The sequence below is a fragment of the Opisthocomus hoazin genome, chromosome 24 (genome assembly GCF_030867145.1).
Source record: "Opisthocomus hoazin isolate bOpiHoa1 chromosome 24, bOpiHoa1.hap1, whole genome shotgun sequence".
Taxonomy (NCBI): domain Eukaryota; kingdom Metazoa; phylum Chordata; class Aves; order Opisthocomiformes; family Opisthocomidae; genus Opisthocomus; species Opisthocomus hoazin.
This window is the reverse complement of record NC_134437.1, coordinates 973,521-993,637: the sequence shown is the minus strand read 5'-3', so window position 1 is coordinate 993,637 and position 20,117 is coordinate 973,521. Positions and strand designations below refer to the sequence as shown.

Here is a 20,117-nt window from a genome sequence, read left to right as displayed (position 1 = left end):
TCCCACAGGGAAGCCCCTGCCCCACACAGGACCCCGCAGGGGGGCGAGGCCCCCCCGGCGCCGCACCCAGCCCCGCGTCGGGCGGTGTTTGCTGCCGTTGGCAGCCCGGGTCACGGCGCTGGCACTCTCCGACACGTGGCAGCGCCCGCCTGGCACCGCCTGTGCCCCGGCCCAGCCCTGACGGGCGCAGCGGGGCTGGTGCCGACCCCTGCACCCGGCCGCAGGCTGGGACGGGCCGGTGCGGCCGCCTGGTCCGGACGGACGCGCTGCCGCGGTGAGCGCGGGCGCGCGATGCCGGAGCCGTACCCAGCCGTGGGCCACCCGCTCGCCCACCCAGCCACCGCAGCCCTCACGCGTGGGGACACGGAAAGCCGCGTGCCAGGCGAGGTACGGCGTTCGGAGCTCTGCGCAGGGGCTCCCATGGCCTCCCCTCCCATGGCACCAGCGGCCGAGGCCGTCCCAGGGCAGGGGAAGCCCTTCCACGGCTCCGCTCGCCGCGGCGGCGGGCGCAAAGCCCCGCGGGGTTGTAGCGAACCCTCCCTGCCCCGGCTGCCACCGAGCGTCCCGCTTCCAGCCCTGTGCCTCCGGGCGCCGGGGCCACCATCGCCCATCTCACGCGTCTGTGGCAGGGCGTATGGGCCTTGAACCCCCCCGAAGCAGCTCGGCCCCCCGCGGCCTCGGGGAGAGCCCTTTCCAGGCTCGAACCGACACCCCCGCCCTCGGCCGCCGGCCCCCCTTCCCGGCGGGACAAACGTAGAGAGACAAGAGCCGTGCTGCTACGGTGCACTTTATTTCTACAGGTCCCCCCCCGAGGATCCCGAAGCGCTTTTCAGACAGCCTGCGCGCAGACGCCGGGTTACGGGCGGTGACGCGGACAGCAGAGGGAAGGACAGACGGACGCCATGCAGGAGCCAGAAGCAGGACTCCCGCCGGCTCCCGGGCTGCAGCTGGAGGACGGCCTGCGCAGGGTGATGGTACGTGGGGCTGCGTGGCGGTGCGCGTTCCCTGTTCGGCTCGGGGCTACTGAGGGCAAGTCGCCGAGTGACCGAGTGCAAGCGGAGGCCCCGCCGAGGGCCCGGCCCCCAGCTGCTCGCCGACAGCTCCGCACGGTGAGAGGAGAGGAGGAAGGAAGGGACAGCCATCACGCGAGGACGCAGCCGAGCGCGCCTCGAAGGGCCCGCGGGAGGCTGGCCCGGCGGCTCCGCGCGGGGCAGCACCTCCCCGGCCCGGGCACAGCGAGCGGCCGGCGCGCAGCGAAGCAGACGCCGAGGCACACACACAGACAGGCCGCAGCACGGTGGGTGAAACATTGACCTTTATATCGACCACGCACTACAGAGCGAGCTCTACAGCCGGTGCAGGATGGCGAGGCCTGGGGCCCGGGGCAGGTTCGGGGCGGTGAGCGGGCAGTGCCAGGCAGGCAGCGCGCGGGGAGCCTGCCGCCTCGTCCCAGACGGTCCGGGCCATCCTCCCGTCCCCCCGCGAGTTACAAGAGACTCTTTCTGTCCTTCCGCATCTTTCGTTTTGTCCTTCTCTCCGCCGCACCTGGCCGTGCTCACGAGGCGAGAGCAGGCGTCGGCGCGGAGCTGCCACACGCGGCCGGGCTCTTTCCGGCGGGGAGCACGACGTGGTGCCCGGAGCCGGCACCGAGGCGTCGAGGCGCCCGGTGCGCAGCGCTGGGCGAGCGAGCCGGGAGCAGCCCTCCGTGCCCTCCCGCCGAGCCTGGGCGCTGCGAGCGAGCGGGGCCGGGCCTCACCAGGCAGCGAGGAGCAGAGCCCGCGCCCGAGCGGGGCGGAAGCCGCCCTCGCTTTCCTCACGCGGTGCCAGCACGCATCGGGGACGGCTACGGCAGCGCAGGAGGAGGGCGGCCGGCGCTGAACCCAGCGCAGCGCGCGGCACCCGAGCGAGCCGGGCGGAAGCAGAGGCCGCGGAGCCGTCCCCGGTCGGGCTGCAGACGGCTCCGGAGCCTGCTGGCGCGCTCGGTCCGCCCGGCGCCCTGCCGAGAGGGGCCGGCTCACGGCTGAGCGGGTGCCAGGGCGAGACGTCGGAGCTCTGTACTGGAGCGCGCTCCCAGCTGGCAGCACGAGCGGGGAGGGCAGCAGGGGTGCGCAGGCGAAGCCAGCACGCGGCCTGCTCGGAGAGGCCGGGAGCCGGGGCAGCTCCCGCGCGCAGGCCGAGCCAGCCTCGGGGACGGGAGCGGCGCGTCCCTGCGCTGCTTCGCGGGGCTCGGAGCGCGGCCCTCCCTACCGCGGCGCTCGAAGCTCCCCACTGCTGATCCCGGCCAGCGCAACGCCTCGCCTTTCCTCCACCCGCGCGCAGGTCACGTACACCGGAAACAAAACACACACTACGCATGCAATCCAGGCAGGAATCCTGCTACGACCAAACCTACGGGACGCGGGGAGCGCGGTGGGGACATGACAGCACTCCTGCACGCCAGGTCGCTGGCCGCACCCAACACCGGCGCCCGCCGTCCCGAGCAAGGGCGGACAGACCAGGTACGGCACCTGCGTCCTTCCGCCGCAGCAGGCGCCGCGCGCGGCCCAGACGCCCCGCACTCGGAGCGCGGGGCGAGGGGCCCCCCGAAAGCTCTCCGTTCCCCCGCGGCTCCCCCGCCGTGACGAGGCCGCAGAGCCCGCTCACCCCGCAGCACCATCGGCATCGGCGGCGGGGTCTGCTCAGCACCGCACCACCGAGCTCCGGCTGCGGCAGGTAAGCCACGGAGGAGTGGGCAGCCCCTAAACCCTCCCGTGCGCGAGCAGTCCCCCTCCTGCCAGGGGCTCTGCCCTTCGGGTCCCAGCCAGGCTCTTTCCGAAAACGAGAGCTTCCGCTTCTGAGCGAGAGGCTGGTTTCAGGCGACCGTTGGCAGACTGCAACCAGCCCTCAGAGCACAAAAACCAAACCAAAATCCCGCCTGGCTGAGCCCCTGCCCCGCGGGAGGGTCCCTGCCCCGCGGGAGGGTCCCTGCCCCGCGGGCTGCCGTGGCCCGAGGCGGTGTCCGGGGCCTTGCTTCCCTCTCTGCTGAGCGCGGCTGTGGTCGCTCGGATCAAATGTTTACACAGGTGAAAGAGAAGCGGTAAAGAAATGTACACCTTGGACGCGGTAAAGCTTCGGACTGGTCAGGCCTTGCAGGCAGGGGCTATTCATAGGGGTTTCCTTTCGAAAAAAGGACATAACAGTCATACTTCAAAAAAAAAAGGAAGGAAAAAACGGGAGCAGCGAACAGCACTGCAGAGAGCCCTGCGGCACAGCATCCGCGAGGAACGGCGCGGCGGTTCTAGAGCGGCGAGGAAGCGACGGCCTGGCGCGGCGTTTGCTGGACAGTTAAAATCCGGAACCGAGCAACTGCTAAAAGCCAGCGACCCCAGAGGGAGACAGGAGCCGAGAGCAGGACCGCCAGCAGCACCCACGGAGAGTGCCCGGGGAGGGGAGGGCAGGGCAGGGCAGGGCGGGCGCCCCGGCTAGCAGGCACGGCGAAAGCAGCGCAAGAGCGAGCGCCTGGAGTGGGACACGCGTGCGGTCAACCGTTGGCTTCTCGACATTTCTGAATCCCAGCTGCATGCTGCCTCGGACAGGAGCGGTGGGAACGCAACACGCGCCGCTTCAGACCCTCCAGGAGAGGGGACGAAAGAGCCGACCAAGGAGACTTCAACGGGCGGGACCGAGTTCGGAAAGACGCAGCCGCTCTGGCTTCTGCAGGGGGGACGTGATCCGCGCTGGCAGGCCAACCCGCCGAGCGCAGGCCGGCAGCGGCCAGCCGGGAGCCGCGCGCGGGCCGTCGCAGACGGGCTACAAGGGTTCTAGGACAACCACGGAGCAACAAGACACGAGAGGGGCACAGAGCGACAGTCCTGTTCTCGCTTGGAATGAGGAATGGTTTAAAAGTAAAACTCTTCTCCAGCTAATCTCCTCCTGCAATAAAACCAGCCGAGCCGGCCCTCGTACGTACGAGACCAGTTGAACATCAGCCTTCCCCCTCAAAACACCAGGTACGAACAGCCGGCAACGCTCTACAACGGAAAGTGCTTTAAGAAAGAAGGATTCTGTAGTGCCAGTGACAGCACTGAGCCGGCGGGCTGGACGCTGCTGCCACCGCCAGCGGCTCAGGCCAGGGCCGCTCGCTTCTCCTCGGGGGTCTCCTCCAGCAGCTGCATGATCAGTTCGTGGAGGGGTTTGCAGACCTTGGCGTAGCCCCCTCCCGTCAGGTGCAGGAAGTCGAACATGTCGTGGTACGAGATGGTGCCGTCCGAGTGCACGAAGCCGACGTCCACGTCCAGCAGCTGGACGTTGGGCAGCCTGGGCAGCGAGGCTTTCAGCAGATGGTTCACCCTGGCGTTCTTCTGCCGCAGCGGGTTTGGCTTCTCTCCGCGAGGCAGCAGGCCCTGGCACGACAAGGAGGCAAAAAAGAGCTTCAGGCGACTTTGACAGCACAGCAGCGCCCGCCTCCCCTTCCAGCTCGGGCCGCCCCTCCAGCTCTCAGAAGTCTGTGGCGAGAGGAAGGCACCCCGCGAATTGGGCTGTGCCCCGTCAGACCTCGTGCCTCGTCGCCGAGGGAGCCAGGCGAGCTACGAGCACAACCGGCACGGTTGCGTGCTTACCCCCCCCAAACAGAGCAGTCTGTGCCCCTCGTCTCAGCTCCCCGCGGCGCCGCCAACGCCACCGCCCAGCTCCTCGGCGCGAGGCACCAGCGACCCGGCCAAGACCGGGACGCCGAGCAGGGTTTCCAGCGCCAGCTCTGATCCGGGCACGCTTTCCGCCCCCCGGGACCCCTCCACCACCACTTCCGGGCAGGACGGCGACACGCTCCGCTCACGGGAGCGATCCCCCGGCCTCCGGAGGGACCGAACGGACTGTGCCGAGCCAGCGACCGAGGGGCGGCGGGCGCGCCGCGGAGGGACAGCGCGGCTTCCCGGAGCCGCCGGCTGCGCAGCGCCCCGCGGGACGTACCAGCACGATCACTTTGGCCTGCGGCTGCTGCGCGTTTATCAGGCGCACGATCGCCTCGATCCCGCCCGCGACCTCTTCCGCCGTGTTGTCGTGGTTGTTTGTCCCGACCCACACGACGATGACCTACAAGGAGAAAAGCGCGTCCGCAGCTGCTGCGGGGAGGTGCCACGGGCGCGCTGACCCCGAAAACGCGAGCGGCGAGGTGCGTCCAGAGCCTTCAGGGTGCGTCCGGCGGTGCGAGAGGCACGGCGCCGGCCCCGAACGCCGCCGGTCCCGCCAGACGCCCCTCAGCACGCTCCTGCCGACGGCTGCTCGCCCACAGCGCTCTGCTAAGAGCAACAGCTCGCCCGGCCCTGCACCGCTTGAGCACCGACGTCTCCGCTAAGCCAGCACGGGGCTGCCCGCTTCGGTTTTCTGCCTCTACCTTCGGTTTGATGTTCTCCAGTTCGCCGTTCTTCAGCCTCCACAGAACGTGTCCCGTGGTGTCTCCCCCAATCCCAAAATTCAGCGCGTGAAGCGGTGAGAAGAGCTCTCGCCATATCTGCAATCAGAAATCGAGCTGCTGCCTCCGAGCGGCGTCCCGGCCGTGGAGGAAGGCGCTACGCGGGCACGCGATGCCTTCCGGGGCACGGCCAGCAGCCGCGGGACCCCCTCCGAACCCCCCAGCGCTGCCGCGCAGCACGGGGCTCTCCGCGGAGGCCCGGAGGAGCAGGGCTGGCCGAGGGCCAGGCACACCGCCCAGCACAGAGCCAGGGAAGCGCTCCGGAGCGGCGCTCGGCCCAGCTCGCCAGGGACACAGACCAGCGGGTCCCGGCCTCCCTGAGCACTGCGCTCCCAAAGAAGGCGCCCGTGAGCCGGGAAATCCTTTTCATCGCCAGGGAACGCGACGAGAGAGCCCCGCGGGGGCTCTCGCAGGACGAGGCTGCTGCGCTCCCACCGCGGCCGAGCAGCGGAGCCCCTCCTCGCCCCGCCGGAGCCCCAGGGCCCAGCCAACGTGCCGCCGCCCTGAGCGCTCCAGCATTAAATGTGTTCCGGCCACGCGCGACACACTGGGCTGGACGGGAGCGGGGAATCTGGGACACCGGGGACTGGTGGGGGGGGTACGGGTGCCGCAGCGGAGGCGCTCGGAAGCCGTTGCTGACCAAGGCCGAAGCCAGCCGGCCATGCTCCGCGCAAGCCCCGGGACGCCAGGGAAGCAGGCGGGATGAGCCTGAAGAGCGGGCGGTGAAATCGGCGCGGGAGAAGCCGTCGGTGCCCCGGCCCACCCCTCGCTGGGCGCGGGACGCCGCAGCGCCCGGCCCCCGCCCGCGGTACCTCGTACTGCTGCAGCAGCTGCACCATGGAGTCCCCCACGAAGAGCACGTCGGGCTCCTTGTCCTTGCAGTCCGAGACGAACCTGTTGTGCTGTCGGGGGAGCGCGGCGCCGTCAGCCCCGGCCCGCCCCGCCCCCCGGTCCGCAGCGCTCCCCGCAGCACCCTCCCCCGTGCCAGCCCCCGCAAGGGGCCGGGTCCCGCGGAGGGCTGCCCGCCCCGGCCCCACCTGCGACATCCACCGGCCGTCACCCTGGGCGTCCTCCGCGGCCTGCGGCACGGCCGCTGAGTTGGGCCCTCCGCGGCTCATCCTGCGGGGAGAGGAGGGGGGCGTCGGGCGGGGAAGGGGGACGCCGGCCGGCCCCCGCCGCGCTTCGGCCCGCCCGATGCCGGCCCGCGGGGCACCGGGACGGCGCCGCCAGCCCCGCCCCGCCCCGCCCCGCCCGGCGCCCCCCTCCCGGGGCCTCCAGCGCGGGCGGGGCCCCCCGCGGCCGCCTCCCGCGGGGCCTCCCCGGCAGGGGGGCGCGGCCCTGCCTCCGGCCGGCCCCCGGGGCGGGGCGGGGGGGCACGGCCCCGGGCACTCACGGCGGCGGCGGCGGCGGCTGCGGCTCCCCCCGCGACTCCATGGCGGTCTGGACCGGGCGCCTCCCTCCGCTCGGCCCGGGCTCCCGCCGCGCCTGCGCCGCCGCCCGCTTCCGCTTCCGCCGCCGCCGCCCAGCCAATCGCCGCCCGCCCCTCCCCCCCGCGACAGGAAGTCCCGCCCGGCGCCCCTGCCCCTAGGCGGCGCCCGGCCGCGGCCGCCTCGCCATGACGTTACTGCCCCAGGCCGTGACGTCAGCGGCGGCGCCCTGCCGGGGCCGCCCCGAGCCCCGCTCTCCTCGGGGGTTCCCCGCCGGCCGCCCGCCCCCGGGGCCGTTTTCGCGCTGTTTTGGCCTCGAACCGGCCTCGCCGCGCGGGGGCGCCCTGGCCGGCCCCGCCCCGCCCCGGCCCCGCCAATGGGCGAGCGGCGGCGGGGCGGTGACGCGCGGGCGCCGCTGGCGTCACCTGGCCCCGCCCCTCGGGGTCGCCATGGCAGCCGCCCGCCCCCCGCCGATGAGCTCACGCGGTGCCGCAGCCCCGCGCGGGGGGGGGCGGGGGCCTGCTCCTCGCGACAAGATGGCGGCGGCTGCAGCGGCGGCGGCGGCAGCAGCGGCGGGCGGCGCGGGGGGGCCCCCCCCTCCGGCCCCGCGGCTGCCCCCGGCCCCGCCGCCCCCGCGGCCCCCCGGGCCCGCCCGCATCGGCTACTACGAGGTGGAGCGCACCATCGGCAAGGGCAACTTCGCGGTGGTGAAGCTGGCCACGCACCTGGTGACCCGCGCCAAGGTGAGGCGCCCGCGGCCGCCCCCGCGCCCGGCCCGGGCCTCCCGCCGGGCCCGCGCTCCTCCCGGGCGGCGGCGGGCCGCGGGGCGGTCAGGGGGCCGCCGGCCTCCCCCGCCGCGGGCCCAGGCCTCCGCGGGCCTGGCGTGCGGCTGCGGGCCGCCTTCCCCCGGAGCGCGGCCGTCGGCGGCTCTGCCGGGGCTCTCCGCGGGGGACGGGGGCAGGCCCCGGCGCGGCCCCGCTCGCCTCGGGGCAGCGCCGCGCCGGGGGCCGGAGGGCCGGGGCCGGCCGCCCCGTCCTGCCGCCGGTTCCCGAGCCGCGCCGGGCCCGGCGCCGCTGTCAGCCCGCGGCTGGCCTCGCTCGTTCGGGCTCCGGCGTTGTGCCCGCGCGGCTCGGCAGAGCCCGCTGCGGGGGCTCTCTGGACACCGGCTCCCTGCCGCCCGGCCGCTCCCCGCAGCCGGGCTCGGCTGCCCCGCGGGGCGAGCCGCCGCCGGTCGCCGTGCCGACGAGCGGGCCTGCGCCTCGGCTGCCGGTGCGGGGCCGGGCCCTGGCGTTCCCCCGCGGGGCTGGGCTCTGCTGGTGGGCGCCGGGCCGGGAAGCTCGGCTGCTCCGGGCGCAGGAGCTGGGCCCTGCTGAGCGGAGGCCGCTGCCGGGGCCTGGAGCCCGCTCCTCTGCCCGGCCTCCCTCGCTGAGCCCGGGCTGCCCAGGAGCGGTGGCTTCGGGGGTCCCGTTCGGCGTTGGCAGGGCCGAGGCGGGATGGTGCGCGTTGCTCATGGAGGGTGCCGAGCTTGAGAAACTCGCACGTTGCTGGGCAGCGGTTCCCGCTGGGCCCCGCTGCTGCGAGAGGCCGAGGGTCGGCTGGGGCTCCCGGAGGCTCCTCCGGGGCCAGCAGACTGACCGGCTGCTCTGCCACCGCGCCCGGCGAGGCGCACGAGCTGCGGCGGCGGCTTTGCTGTGCCTGCGCGTTTCCCCGTGCTGCTGCGGCGAGGAGGAGAGCTGAACTGATCCCGCGGAGCTCCGAGCCTCTCGGGGACCGGGGAATACCTGTGCTGGAGCAGCTGCCATCTGCCTGGCAGCCGAGCCGGGGCCGCTGGGAGCTGACGCTCGACCTGGAAGCGTTCTCGACTCCCAGCTCCGGTTTCCTTTCAGATCCCGGCCGGCTGGCAAGGAGGGGTGCGAGTGAGCGGGTTGGGTTTTGCCTGCCAACCCTGAGCGCCGTCGTTTTGGGGCTTTTTCCCGACCGAGCTGTTGCTGCTGGCACTGGGAGAGGAGCTGCTTGCCTGAAGCTCTGGGACTCGTGAGGTTTGAGGGGAGGTGCTGGTGCAAAACGCCTTGGACAGGGCGAGTCTGTATGGGAAGGCTTGTTTGAGTGGCTGGGGGAGTGCAAAAGGACGCTCCCGAGAGCTTGTTTTCGTCACGGTAATGCTTTTAATAGTGTGGCTGGATGGAAAAGGCTTAGGAGAGGGCAAAGCCGTGGCAAAGCGGTCCCGTTCCGTGGCTGAAAGAATTCTTTGATGGCGGGAGGCGAGCGCGGCCCCGTTGCGGAGCGTGCTGGCAGCCCCGTCCAGAGGTGATCTCTTGCAGCAGCAGCTGCGGGGAGGAATCGGGCGGCGTTCAAATATAGCCACCAAATCCCTGCGCACACTTGACCCCGCGCCGCGCTCTCTGAGAAAAGCTGGTTCGCTCCTCGCAGCCCTTCCTGGGAACCGCGCTCGTCCGAGGTCGCGGAGGGAACCCCCAAGCGCACATCAGCGCGAGCTCAGCCGTAGATTGTGCCTGGTCTCTGGGGGCCTTTTCCCGGAAGGTGAAGTTGGTAGCTGTGAAGGCTCGCGTTCCGCGCTGCCCCTGGGTGTAAAGGCGGTCTGCTGACGAGGCGCCGGGGGCCGCTTCCCTTTCCTGCGGACCCTTGCCAGGTCGAGTGGACTCTGACGTGACGGCGGGAGGTAACAGCCTGAGCGTGCCTGGCTCGCGCCCGCCTTCCCCGCACACCGCGAACAGGGAGCGTTTCGGTGCCTGCTCTCGTTCTGGAGGAGCGGGGTTTTCCTGGCTGTTTGGCAATCGAGGGCTCCGTTTATTTACAGAGGGGAGGAGAGCGGGTGCTGCGTGCGCCCGGCTCGGACGGTCTGGCACGCGTTGCTGACGCGGAGCATTGCAGTTTACGTGTAACTGAGCTGCTGGAGCTGGACGTGGGGCAGCAGCGCTGGGGACGCCAATGAAAGGGAGTGCCAGTCACCCTGAAGGGCAGGAGGCCTGTGGCAGGAACTGTCTCTGTGGAACTGGTGAAATGGAGGGGAGCAGTCGGCGATCCACGTGCTGACCAGGCCGGCAGGTCACGTTCAGCGCCCGGTTAGGCAGAGCTGGAGCCTCGTGCTCGGCGGGAGCGCGCTGTCTGACGGCAGGGTGGGCGCTGGAGCCGCTGCTCTGCCCGGGGCTAGCGGGCACCCGCAGCGTCTCTTGCTGCCGCTCTCCTGCCCTGCTGCCCACCTTCGCTCCCCCGTCCTCTGTCTCTGCCTTTCTCAAGAAACCCTTTCTTGTTCGTGCTCAGCAATCTGCCAGCTGAGTTGGTGTCCACGCAGTTTCCGCCTGCAAAGGGTCCGAGTGACCTCGTTAGGACTGTGGCTCCGTTCAGGCAGGGGCGTTGGTTTTCGTGCCGCGTTTTTCGTCCGGGCCCCCGGCTGTGCTTCAACAGAGGGGCCTTCGTCAGTGCACCGTGGAGCACGTGCCTCCAGTTCCCGTGGCTCTGGGCGTTGCGTTTCGCTTGCGAGGAGCTGCTGGGGACGAGGAGGGAGCAGAGGGACCGCTGTGGCTGCCGCGCCGCAGGCTCTCGCTGCCGTTCTGGTCCCTGCCCTCCTGGTATAGCCGCTAAGGCCTTCCCTTACTCTGCGAGTTCGCACCGTGGCACTGCGCGTCTTGAGCGCTTCCCTGGGGGATGAGCGTTGACTTTTGCCTCCATCTTTCTCTTGGAGATCAGAATTCGCGGTCCTGGGAGAAGACGACTCCCTCCCAAGTCCGGTGACCTTCCTGCTGTGCTGTCTTAGCTTCTCCCGGGCTGGTCCTCCGCTGACTTTTGAGTTCCTGAGCATTTGGACTGGTAGCGAGGTAACGCCAAAGGTAGGAAGGAGTTGGCCTCGCCGTGCGCCGTGGTGTCCTGCTGAAGGGGCTGCCTGGAGCTGCTGCGTCGGAGCGTCACCCAAAGCCGCGGTGCTTCAGCCCTCGGCGCAGCCGCAGCCCTTCTGCTGCCGTCCTGCGCGCCAGGTGTGGCACAGCCACAGAAGGGCTGGGACGAAGCTGATGCTGCTTCTCGGTTTTGAAGGAGCTGAGCCTTTGCTGGGGGGCGGGAGGCATCTCTGCTTTTAGTTGGCGAGGCTGTTCCCCTGTGCGAGAGAGCCGGCTTGCATTCTGTGCTTTGTCTTTGGGTGAGTTGGAGTCATCAGCAGAGCAAATTTTGCGCTGGAATCCTTGGAGGTGGGCGCGGTGGCACTTAAAACCAGGAGAAAGATCCAGCTGGTGGGGTTTACTGGTGGTTTGCCGCTCTGGAAGGAGCGGGGCTCCGCTTGGCACGCTGCGGGCGCTGAGCGCGGGCGGCTCGAGAAGCCGTGGCAGCTTGTCTGGATTTCCCTCTCCTCAAGCCTGGCGCGTGGAAGAGTCTTGGCGGGGCCCTGCCCGGCTCTTCCTCCCCCGGCGTGCAGCGACGGGGCACGTGGCTGCGCAGGGCCGCAGACCCCTGCCTCCCGTCCGAGCAGCCTGCGGGCGGGCGTGCCGCGATGCGTCAGTTCACGTCCGATGGACGCCGTGCGGTGCTGGTGCTGCGCGTTTCCGAACGAGCCGTGTGAGGGCCTCGCGCGGTCACCGTTTGCTGGTGCTTCACCTGTCCCGCTTCCGACTTCTCGTGGCCATGAGACAGGCCGATGGTCGTGGGTCGCTGGCTCCTCGGGCGTCTGGCACAGTGCTGCTGGCGCGGCCGTCGTCCTCACCGCTCGTCTGCTCCAGGAGAGTGGCACTGTGGTTCTCATTCAGCGCGGAGATCTCGTGGAAGCCTGAAAGCTGGAGGTGGACTTTGGCTCAGCGTAGCTGCCGCAGCGGGGAGGAGAGGGGGGGTTTCCTAGAACCTCACAGAGGCAGCGGCTGCGTCGCCCGCGGGCTGAGGGAGCGCCGGTGTGCGTTTCGTTACAACGCTTTTCTTGCCGTAGCAAACAGCGTGCGATTGCCGAGAGATTAATGCGAGAGCACGACTGGGTGTGAGGCCCGGGCGCTGCCGGGTGAGCCCGACGGCGCTGAGGTCCTGGCAGGGGCAGGGTGGGTGCGTGGGCCAGCGGCACCCAGCCTGCCTGCAGCCTCTCCGGGCAGGGGGAGTCCTCCAGGACAGCCCCGGGAGGCAGCACCTGCTCTTAGCTCGGCCGGGGGGAGGTGGGTGCAGCTTGTCCCCCTTCAGCATGGCTGCCTCCCACCTCCGCCCGGTGTCCCCTCCGCCCGGCCGCGTGCCGTGCCGGAGCGCTGGGGCTGCTGCGGCCGGGGGCGAGACGGGGCCGTGGGAGCCAAGCGGACTCCGGTCGGCAGGGCGGGTGGTGGCATCCTTGGGCAGGTACGGAAACCGGCCCGGGAGGGAAAGGGGTCGGCGTGGACGGGAGCGGGAAGGGGCCTGGCTGCGCCGCAGAGAGGGAGCGGTGTCTCCTTTCTCGGGAGGTGTTTTGCGAATGCTGTGGGGGTAATTAGGGTTTCCAGAGCCTGCATTCTCATTTGTGTTGGAAGGAGGAATCGCGTTAGCAGGAACTCAGGAAACAGCGGCATGTTGCTGGGAGACCAGGCTCCTGGGGAATTGGGAGATATTTTCACAGAGAGCAGCAGCTGAGCTCCTCTTTCCCCACGTGCTCGCGCTCGGTCACGTCTCGGCCCCGTGCGATTGCGGCGGAGATCTGCTCGCCCGCGCGGCTCGCCCCTGCGTGCTCTGCTCGAGACGGTTGCGTAACAGCTGTGTGTGTTTCCCCGTCGGAGCAAAGCTTTGGGGAGTTGCTCCGGTGTTGCCAGCAGAGTAGAAGCTGCCGTTTGTAGTGGAAGTTCTCCCTGGCTGAAGAGGTTCTCATGCGAATTGTGGCTTCCCCGCGGGAGCGTGACGGGCGCTGCCGTCTGCCGGTCCCGCTGCCGTCCGCGCGGCGCGAGCGAGGAGCTGCCTGCAGCTGACCGTACGCGAGCGAGGGTTGACCTGGCTCGAGCGTCTGCCCGCGGAGCCCGCACGGCGCTGCGTGGAGCGGTTTGGAAGTTCTCTCGTTAGGCCGTTGCACTCCTCGGTTACAGACAGGGCCTTTCTCCTGATCCCGGGCCAGGGGCGTAATTCGCCGCGTTAACGCTTAGATGAAGAAACCGCGGAAGGCTGATTCATAATTAGTCATTACGTGCCGCCTTCTAGTAACTCTGACCCCCAGGCTCCCTGCTTGAGGCTAACCCTCGCCCTCCCTGTCCAACGGCCGTCCGAGGGGCTCCAGAAAGAGGGAATTACGCGGCTTCGGCCAAGTTTCAAAGCAGTCGCAGGATCCTCCGAACCCACGCAAACAAACTCCCACACCCGGTGGAACTGGCACGCTGTGCTCAGGAATAGCGTCCGCCCGCGTGTGCGGGGGGAGCCGAGCCGAGCGCCGAGCCGAGCACCGAGCCTCGCTCGGTGGCAGGGGGACGGGCAGGAGACCCTGGGGCAGCCCACGTGTCGGCTGCCGAGCCGCACCCGGCGGGAGCCCTCCGGCGTCGCCTCGGCGGCGTGCCTCGCTGGACGGGCCCTGGACGTGTTTCCTTCTCGCAGAGCCCGTGTCCCGGGCGCACCGAAACGCTGCTGTTGCTGCTGGTTATCCCGGCGGGCCCCGCGTCCGCTGCGGGGGCGGCTGCCGTTCGGCTCCGGGGTTCTCGTAGCGCCGAGGAGCTGCGGAAGAGGCTTGGTCCTTGCGCGGCAGAGGTCTGTTGGTGGCGACTCCGGCGTCCCCCCGTGTGAGGGCACAGCTTTGCCGTGGGAAGCGGGCGGAAGTCCCTAGGTCGTGGCCGCTCTGGTTGTTGGTGCCGCGTGGTGATGGTGTGCGGATGGCGGGAGCGCGGGTGCTCCGGCCAAAAGTCTCTCGGTCACTAGCGGTTTGAGATGAAGGCGAAGGTGTCAGCGCGAGCGTTGGCTTGGTGCCCCGTGGCCGGAGCGCGTGAAAGTGTCTGCTCTGCGTCGTGCGGCTGGCCCGAGCTCTGGCGTTGCGGGGTGCGGGAGGGCACTGTTACTGGCGGTCCTGCTTAGTGCTGGCCTTGCGGTTCAGCGTCTGCTCGGCGTTCGCTGCTGGCGCGTAGGGCTTGGCGGTTGGAAGCTCTGCCTTCAGCTGCTGAAAGTATCTGACGCAGTTACAGTACGTTAATTATTGAGTGGTGAGGGTCGCTTGGAAGAAGGGGAGCCTCGGCAGGGCATCGGCGTGCAGCTGCGGGCCCGGGGCGGGAGGCGAGAGGGGTTCGACAGAGAGCCAGGCGCAGGGCGGCTTCAGAGCTCCGTCAGGAGGACGCACGCGCGCCTTGGTGCTGCTGGGAGTAAAGGGAACGTGGGGCTGCGGCAGCAGATTGAAGCGTTTCAGTTAGTCTGGGCTGGGAGGCTGCGTGTGTCCGCTGCCTTGCAGCGAGCAGGCGGGCGTCTCGTGCCCCCTTCCAGCAGCGTTCGGAATACGGCCCGGCCTGCTGGGAGGGGTGCTGGAGGATCGGACCCGCTGAGGGGGTTTCAAGGCTGAGAAAGCGCTCGTGGGTTTCTGCAACGGCAGGGGGGACAAGTGTTTTTGAGGTTTTACCTTACCCAGACAAGCGTCTCTCGGCTTGTGCTCGCTCTCTGGCTGACTCGGGCTCTCCGCTGGGTCGCTCCTGGACGGCCCCTTCCCCTGCGTGGAACGCGCGTGCAGAAATACCCATGTGTGGGGCAGAGCGGTGACGGGCAGGTGGGAGAGCCGTGGCCGTCACACCGCGAGCTCGGGTGCCTACAGGCGCTTGGCCAGGAGGGTTCCTGGGTTTTTGCCTGCGTTCGGAGGTTCCAGGGGCGTTTTGGGCTCCTCTTGGGGTCGGCGCTTTCAAGCCTGAGGTTTCCTGCTCATGGGCAAAGGCAGCTGAACTGAAGCTGAGGAGGCTTCTCCTGGAGACGGACGGTGGCGTTTCCCAGCGCCCAGCTCTGCCTAACAGCTACCAGCTGGGCCGGCGTGCCGGCAACGGCGAGGGCTCCCGCGGGCCGCGGCGGGGCCTGGGCCGGCCTCTCCGCTGGGTTCCTGGTAGGTCCTCTCGTGGCCAGGTGCCCGGCAGGCAGTAGTGTTCTCCTGTGGGGAGCTGCTGTGGTAGCTGGTGTCTTCTGCATCCCCAGGGCTGCTAGGAGCTGCCACCACTTTCAGCAGCTTCTGAGGCCGTAGGGCCCCCCCGCTCCCCCAGGAAGACCGAGTATCCTGCAGCTTGGCTCCTGCTACTCTTTGCTGCGCGTGAGGATGTGCCGTTAAACAAACAGAGCCGTTCCCCGGTAGCGTTAAGGAACACGTCCTGAGCGGTACAAAGCCCGTCTGTGTTCTGGCGTCTCGGGCGTCCCGACACAGTGAGGCGGTTGTCAGTTATACAGCAGCTGTTTGTTTGCAAGCACAATCTCGCTGGAAAGCAGTAGAAATCATTCCGATTCATTCTGTGTAGAAGGATTTTAATATTTGGCTTCCGCGGAGGTTGTTTTTCACCTGAGCCGCTTCGGGAAGCGTAAGACGAAAAACCCCAGGGCTTTTCCTTTCTGCTGGCTAGTTTGGCTCCGTTGTGTTAGGAGCGAAACACAGAGCTGGTGGAGGAGAAGGGAATCACGGCAGCTACCTCGGAGCTTGCTGCGGCGTGGGCGTCGTGTGCCCACTGCCCTGGCAGCGGTGCAGGGGACGTGCGTTTCCCACAGCAGCCGAGGTGCACAGGGAAACCGAGGCTTAGTCAGAACAAAATATTAGTGCTTTTTCAGCCAAGCTGAGCCTCCCGTTACGCAGTAAAAAGACAAGCAAAGACTGACTATAGGTATTTTCCCACTTAGCGGGCCCTTCTGCGGTTTCTGAGTCATGTGCCAGACGACGTGGGCCTTAATCTCTACTTTCCGTTGTTTGCGTGCGCGCGGCCGGTCCCAGCTGGGTACCGCAGACACAGCCGCATCGTGGTTCCCACTGACGCCGACCGCCGAGACGGGCGGCTGCGAGGGTTGCGAGCTCCAAGGAAGATGTGGTGGTCCAGGAACTGCAGTGCGGGGTTTGAGACCGTGCCACCTGTTTTTAAGACAGGGATGGGATGCCGCCTCTGGGTCCGCGAGCGATTCGGCTGTCTGCTTCCTTTTGACAGATTTTCCGCGGCCTGGAACACCCGCCCGTGGTCCGCAGCCGGTGCGTTTCCCATCGCGGCACCCCCGAGGCCGTCCTGTTTGGTGGCAGTGGTCCCTCCTGCGTGCTCCGCTCCGAGCGCCCCGGCAGCAGGACACGGAGTTCTGGAAGAAGGGTTCAGCAGACAGGCTGGCAGAGCCCGCGGGACAGCGTCAGGCGCGTACCGAGCGTCGTCTGGGAGAGCTGCGGCTGAGAATCTCGGAGCTCGGCGAGAACACGCGGGAACGAGTTGTCCTGCGCGGGCAAGCGCCGTTGGGCTCTTCTCCGGTTTTCTCGAGGTCAGCGGGTGCCTCTCGCCAGCGGCGGCAGGGCTTGCTGGCTGGGGTGGCGGCTCCTCGTCGCTGCACTGAGGAGCAGCGAGGCGCAGGGCATCGCCGGTTTGTGGTTCGGCAGGAAATCAGTGGGAAAACGCAGCGTGTCAGAGCTTTCACCATGGCAACAAGGCCCAGCTCGCAGCGCGGCGAGACGAGACGAGAACGGGTCAGGTCTGCGCGGAGCAAGGGGGGGGCCTGCTCGAGGCCGTGTGCCGGCGCGTCCCCAGAGCCTGCCCTGTGACGCTGCGGCGAGGAAAGCGGCCGTCGGCGAAGGGCTGGTGAGGTGGCGGTGGGCTTCGGGACGTGGCGTCGGGCATCGGGAGCGCGTTCTGCCGGTCTCCTCCTTGCTGAAGAGCAAAGCGCCGGCCTTGCTCTTTGGAGGCTGCAGTGGACGGGGAGGCTTCGTAAAGCCCGAGCAGTCCTGCGGATTGGTGCCTTCCCTTGGTAAGTGTTGCTCGTCAGGCTGCCTGGTGTGACAGTGCCCAGCTCCCTTCCTGCGTTCTGAGGCCCTTGCTCCCGGATTTGTAAACGGTCCACGGGCTGCACCAAAGCACGTGCTGATGGGCTGGCGTTGGTGCGCTCGCTGGTCCTCTCGTTGCGTGCGTTCCAGCATGGAGCTCGCGCGGACAGCGTCATCGACACGCGGAAGAGCTGCCTCTGCTCTGTCCCCCCGACAGCACCTCCCAACACAGCTTCTCCCTGCGTGGCTGCGCCTTCCCCAGCCCGGTCCCAGGGCACGGTGGAATAAACGGCTGCGGGCTCCGGTGCTGCTGCTGCTGCTGCTCAGAAGTTGTTTTTGTCGCCATGGGGTGGGACATTAAAAGGTTTACGGTTTACAGTTACAGGCATTGCTCTGGCCGGAGGAGCGTCGAGATTGATACGGGAATTACGCCGGGCTCGTCGCGGGCTGTGACTCTCGCGTGCTGCGTGAGACGCAAGGGGACGTGGCTGGGGGAGTGCCAGCAGCCGGGCGGGCACGGGCTGCTGCGGAGCCGCTTGCGGCAGAGCAGGGTTTGCTCTTCACAGCGCCGCACGCTCCCCGGCTGCTTGACGCTTTGTCGGGTCGGAACTGAGTAGCGGTCTGACCGTGGGCAGCAGTCGGTCCCCAGACCTCGTTTGCAGTCGCCTGTGATAGGTACACACGCGTGTGCGGGGCCGAAAGCCCCTGTTGGGCGCTGGCGGGGAGCCGCGGGAGGAGCGCTGCCGTGCCCCGGGCAGCCTGGCCCGCGCGGCCCGTCCTGTCGCGACGTGCGGCAGTGACCAGGTCCGGGCGTCCCGGCCTCGGCAGGGAAACGCTGCTTCCGGGCGGATTTGCATCCCGAGCCCTAAGTCAGCGCTTTGGGGTTCTGCGGGGTGGGATGCCCTGGCTTGTTCGGGTGAGTCATCCTTCAGATAGTCAGCAGGGCAAACGCGCTTGCCCAAGCAAGAGGAGCTCTGCGGAGACGCGCGGCAGGCCGTGCCGCAGCCAGCTGCGCGTCTCTGAGTGGACGGCCAGACGCTTTCTGTTTCACCAGCTGTGGGTCCCCAGACTGGAAAGCCGTGTGAGAAGGCCGCCTTTCTTGTGCCCGAAACAGAGCTCGCTTCCTCTCCTCCGAGTTCAGATCCTGTCAGGTTGCGGGGAAAAGTGACTGGGGCTGAGCGGATGTGCTTTCCGTGCCGGGTCCCGAACAAAGGCTGCTCTGCAGCCCGTCTCCCGTCGTGCCCGCCCTCGGCTGCGGCGGGAGCCTCGGCCGTGCGTCGGCGTGGTGGCGGCGACGCTCGGCGCCTCGGACGCTGCAGCCGTTTGTCAGGCCGGGGAGATCAGCGCTGGGTTAAGATTTGCCTGGCTTTTCTTGCGTCCGTTAGACGCGCTGCGGGATCTGGGACAGCAGTCCCAGCCCCCGTCTGCGGCGGTCCCGCAGTTTCGGTTGCCCTTGCGCAGGGAAGGGCGCAGGTGGCTCTGCGGGAGCGGCACGTGTGGCCCGGGGGCAACTGCTACTGAGCTGCGTCTTCGCTGCGGGGCTTTCGGGCTCGCCTGTGCTGGAATTCACGGCTGGAGCGACCACACTTTGCGTGTGTGACCGGGGGCGAGTCGGCTGATGCCGAGGCGGAGGCGGCTGTCGGCACCTCGGCGTGCGGCACCCTGGCCGGGGTTACCCCGAGCAAGGGCAGCTCCGCTGGGCGCTGGCTGGGGCTCGGCAGCCCTGCCGTCGCGCGGGAGGCCTGGGAGGCCTGTGTGGGGACAGCACTGTCGCTCCTGCCGCGCTCTGACCCGTCGGCTGCCACGGGTGCCCGGGGTCCCCGCTGCGGAGGAGCTGGCTGGCGAGCGCTGCGTGCGTTGGTTCCCTCGCTGCTGTTTCTCCGGGGAGGGAGTGAGTGTTAAGCAGCCGCTCGCCCGCTGGCTCCGCTGCCGAGTGCAAAGCGTTGCGGTGGCACTGTTTTGGCTTTGGGTGGTGTTTTCCTCCGTAACGGGCTCCTCTGTCCTTGGCTTCGTGCGTTTGTGCCTCTGGCTATCGGGGCGGTCGCCTTGGCGGCCGGAGGGCAGACGCAGCCCGAGCGCGGGGCTGCCCCGAGAGCTCGAGGTCGGGCGGGCTGCAGCTGCGCCGCTGCTCGCCCGCCGCTGGCACGGCGACGTGTGGGGCTGCCGGGGTCCGTGGGCGGCGGGGGCCGGCCGGTGACGTGGCCGACGGAAGATCCTGCGGCTGGCGAGGGGCCGGGACAGGAGTCGGGACAGGAGTCCTGCCCTGCTCTCGGGCAGAGGGGCGGATAAGCTCTTGCTGGCGCGGTCCTGCTGCGCGGGGCCCAGCAGCAGAGCCCGGGGGTCGGTGGCTGCCCGCCCTCGGCGCTCGCGGGTCCAAGCGCTCGCGGCCGAGCCCCCCGGCAAGGCAGCGGCCGTTGGGGCGATGTTCCCCTTGGGGCTGCTGCGGTCGCCTCTGCGGCCGTGGCTCTGAGCTGGCGTTACGGGACTCCTTCGTGGAGTTAATTTTCCTCGTGGCTGGCGAATGGAGAGCCAAATGCGTACACAGTCGAGTGCAGCAGCTTCCTACGGACAGTGCGTTCGGAGTGGCTGCTGTTGGCAAAGGGAGGGGTTTCCAGCTTTGTTTTCCTTCTCTCTCCAGCGCGGAGTGAACTCTTGGAACTGAATTTCTCGTTTTCCGACTGCGTGATGGCGGTGGTTGGATTCTGTTACTGTTGGTTCAAGCCCGCGGGCCGAAGGGAAGACCGAGCTCTGCATTCTCAGTGTTTCTCAGCCCGTATGCGGTGTGAGCCCTCTGCGGGTGGGTGGGGTGTGGGTGACCAGAGGAGAGGGACTGGGAAGCGCCGAGGTCTCCAGCTGGACTCGTACGGCTTGGCTCTCTGTGTGGCCCTGGCGACAGCGGGCAGGTCTGGGCGCTGGCAGGCTCTGCTGCTGTTCCAGCTGGAAGAGACGCCCGGGGGCTGTGGGAGCAAGAGGGAGCAGGGAACGCGGTGAGGGGGCTCCCGGCAGTTTGGTCTGCGCGTGCCGTGATGCGGCCGGGACGGCCTGGACGGCGCAGGCAATGCCGAGCTGCTGTGCTGCGGGAGCTGCTTGGGGAGCGAAGGACTTGGAGCCGTTTCGCTGCTGTCCAGCGGCCGTGCGCCAGGGACCTCTTCGTAGCGCTGCCGAGCTGCTGAGTCTGGGGGAATGGCGGTGGGGGCCCCTCTTCGCACGGCGGGGCTTCGTCCAGAGCACTCCGGTCTCCTGCACGCGTGCGAGAATGTTTTAAAGAAAGAAGTCCCTGAGCCTCTTCTGGTGACGCTACTGTCGTCACTCTGCTAGTCGTTCTGAGAAGGTACGGTGTAAGTAGTGCCCGAAG

At 68.9% G+C, this 20,117-nt stretch overlaps 2 protein-coding genes across 5 annotated transcripts in view; one reads left to right on the top strand and one right to left on the bottom strand.

Annotated features, from left to right (window-relative positions):
- Positions 1–771: 771 nt before the first annotated feature.
- Positions 772–20,117, bottom strand: part of PAFAH1B2 (platelet activating factor acetylhydrolase 1b catalytic subunit 2) — a 640,582-nt gene continuing 621,236 nt past the window's right edge. The window contains exons 1-6 of one of the 2 annotated variants that reach the window (XM_075442293.1): positions 6,843–6,951; positions 6,487–6,568; positions 6,262–6,351; positions 5,372–5,488; positions 4,948–5,070; positions 772–4,382 (exon numbers count right to left, since the gene is read on the bottom strand). In XM_075442293.1, coding sequence (XP_075298408.1) covers positions 4,104–4,382; positions 4,948–5,070; positions 5,372–5,488; positions 6,262–6,351; positions 6,487–6,568; positions 6,843–6,883 — 732 coding nt within the window. In that variant the 5' untranslated portion in view covers positions 6,884–6,951 and the 3' untranslated portion in view covers positions 772–4,103. Of the gene's footprint in view, positions 4,383–4,947; positions 5,071–5,371; positions 5,489–6,261; positions 6,352–6,486; positions 6,569–6,842; positions 6,952–20,117 lie in introns of those variants that run through there. The other variant, XM_075442294.1, reaches the window with a different exon arrangement.
- SIK3 (SIK family kinase 3) overlaps positions 7,467–20,117 on the top strand; it is a 74,111-nt gene continuing 61,460 nt past the window's right edge. For 2 of the 3 annotated variants that reach the window (XM_075442579.1, XM_075442578.1), the window contains exon 1: positions 7,476–7,619. The gene's annotated coding sequence lies outside the window, so the exon portion shown is untranslated. Of the gene's footprint in view, positions 7,620–20,117 lie in introns of all 3 variants that reach the window. The other variant, XM_075442577.1, reaches the window with a different exon arrangement.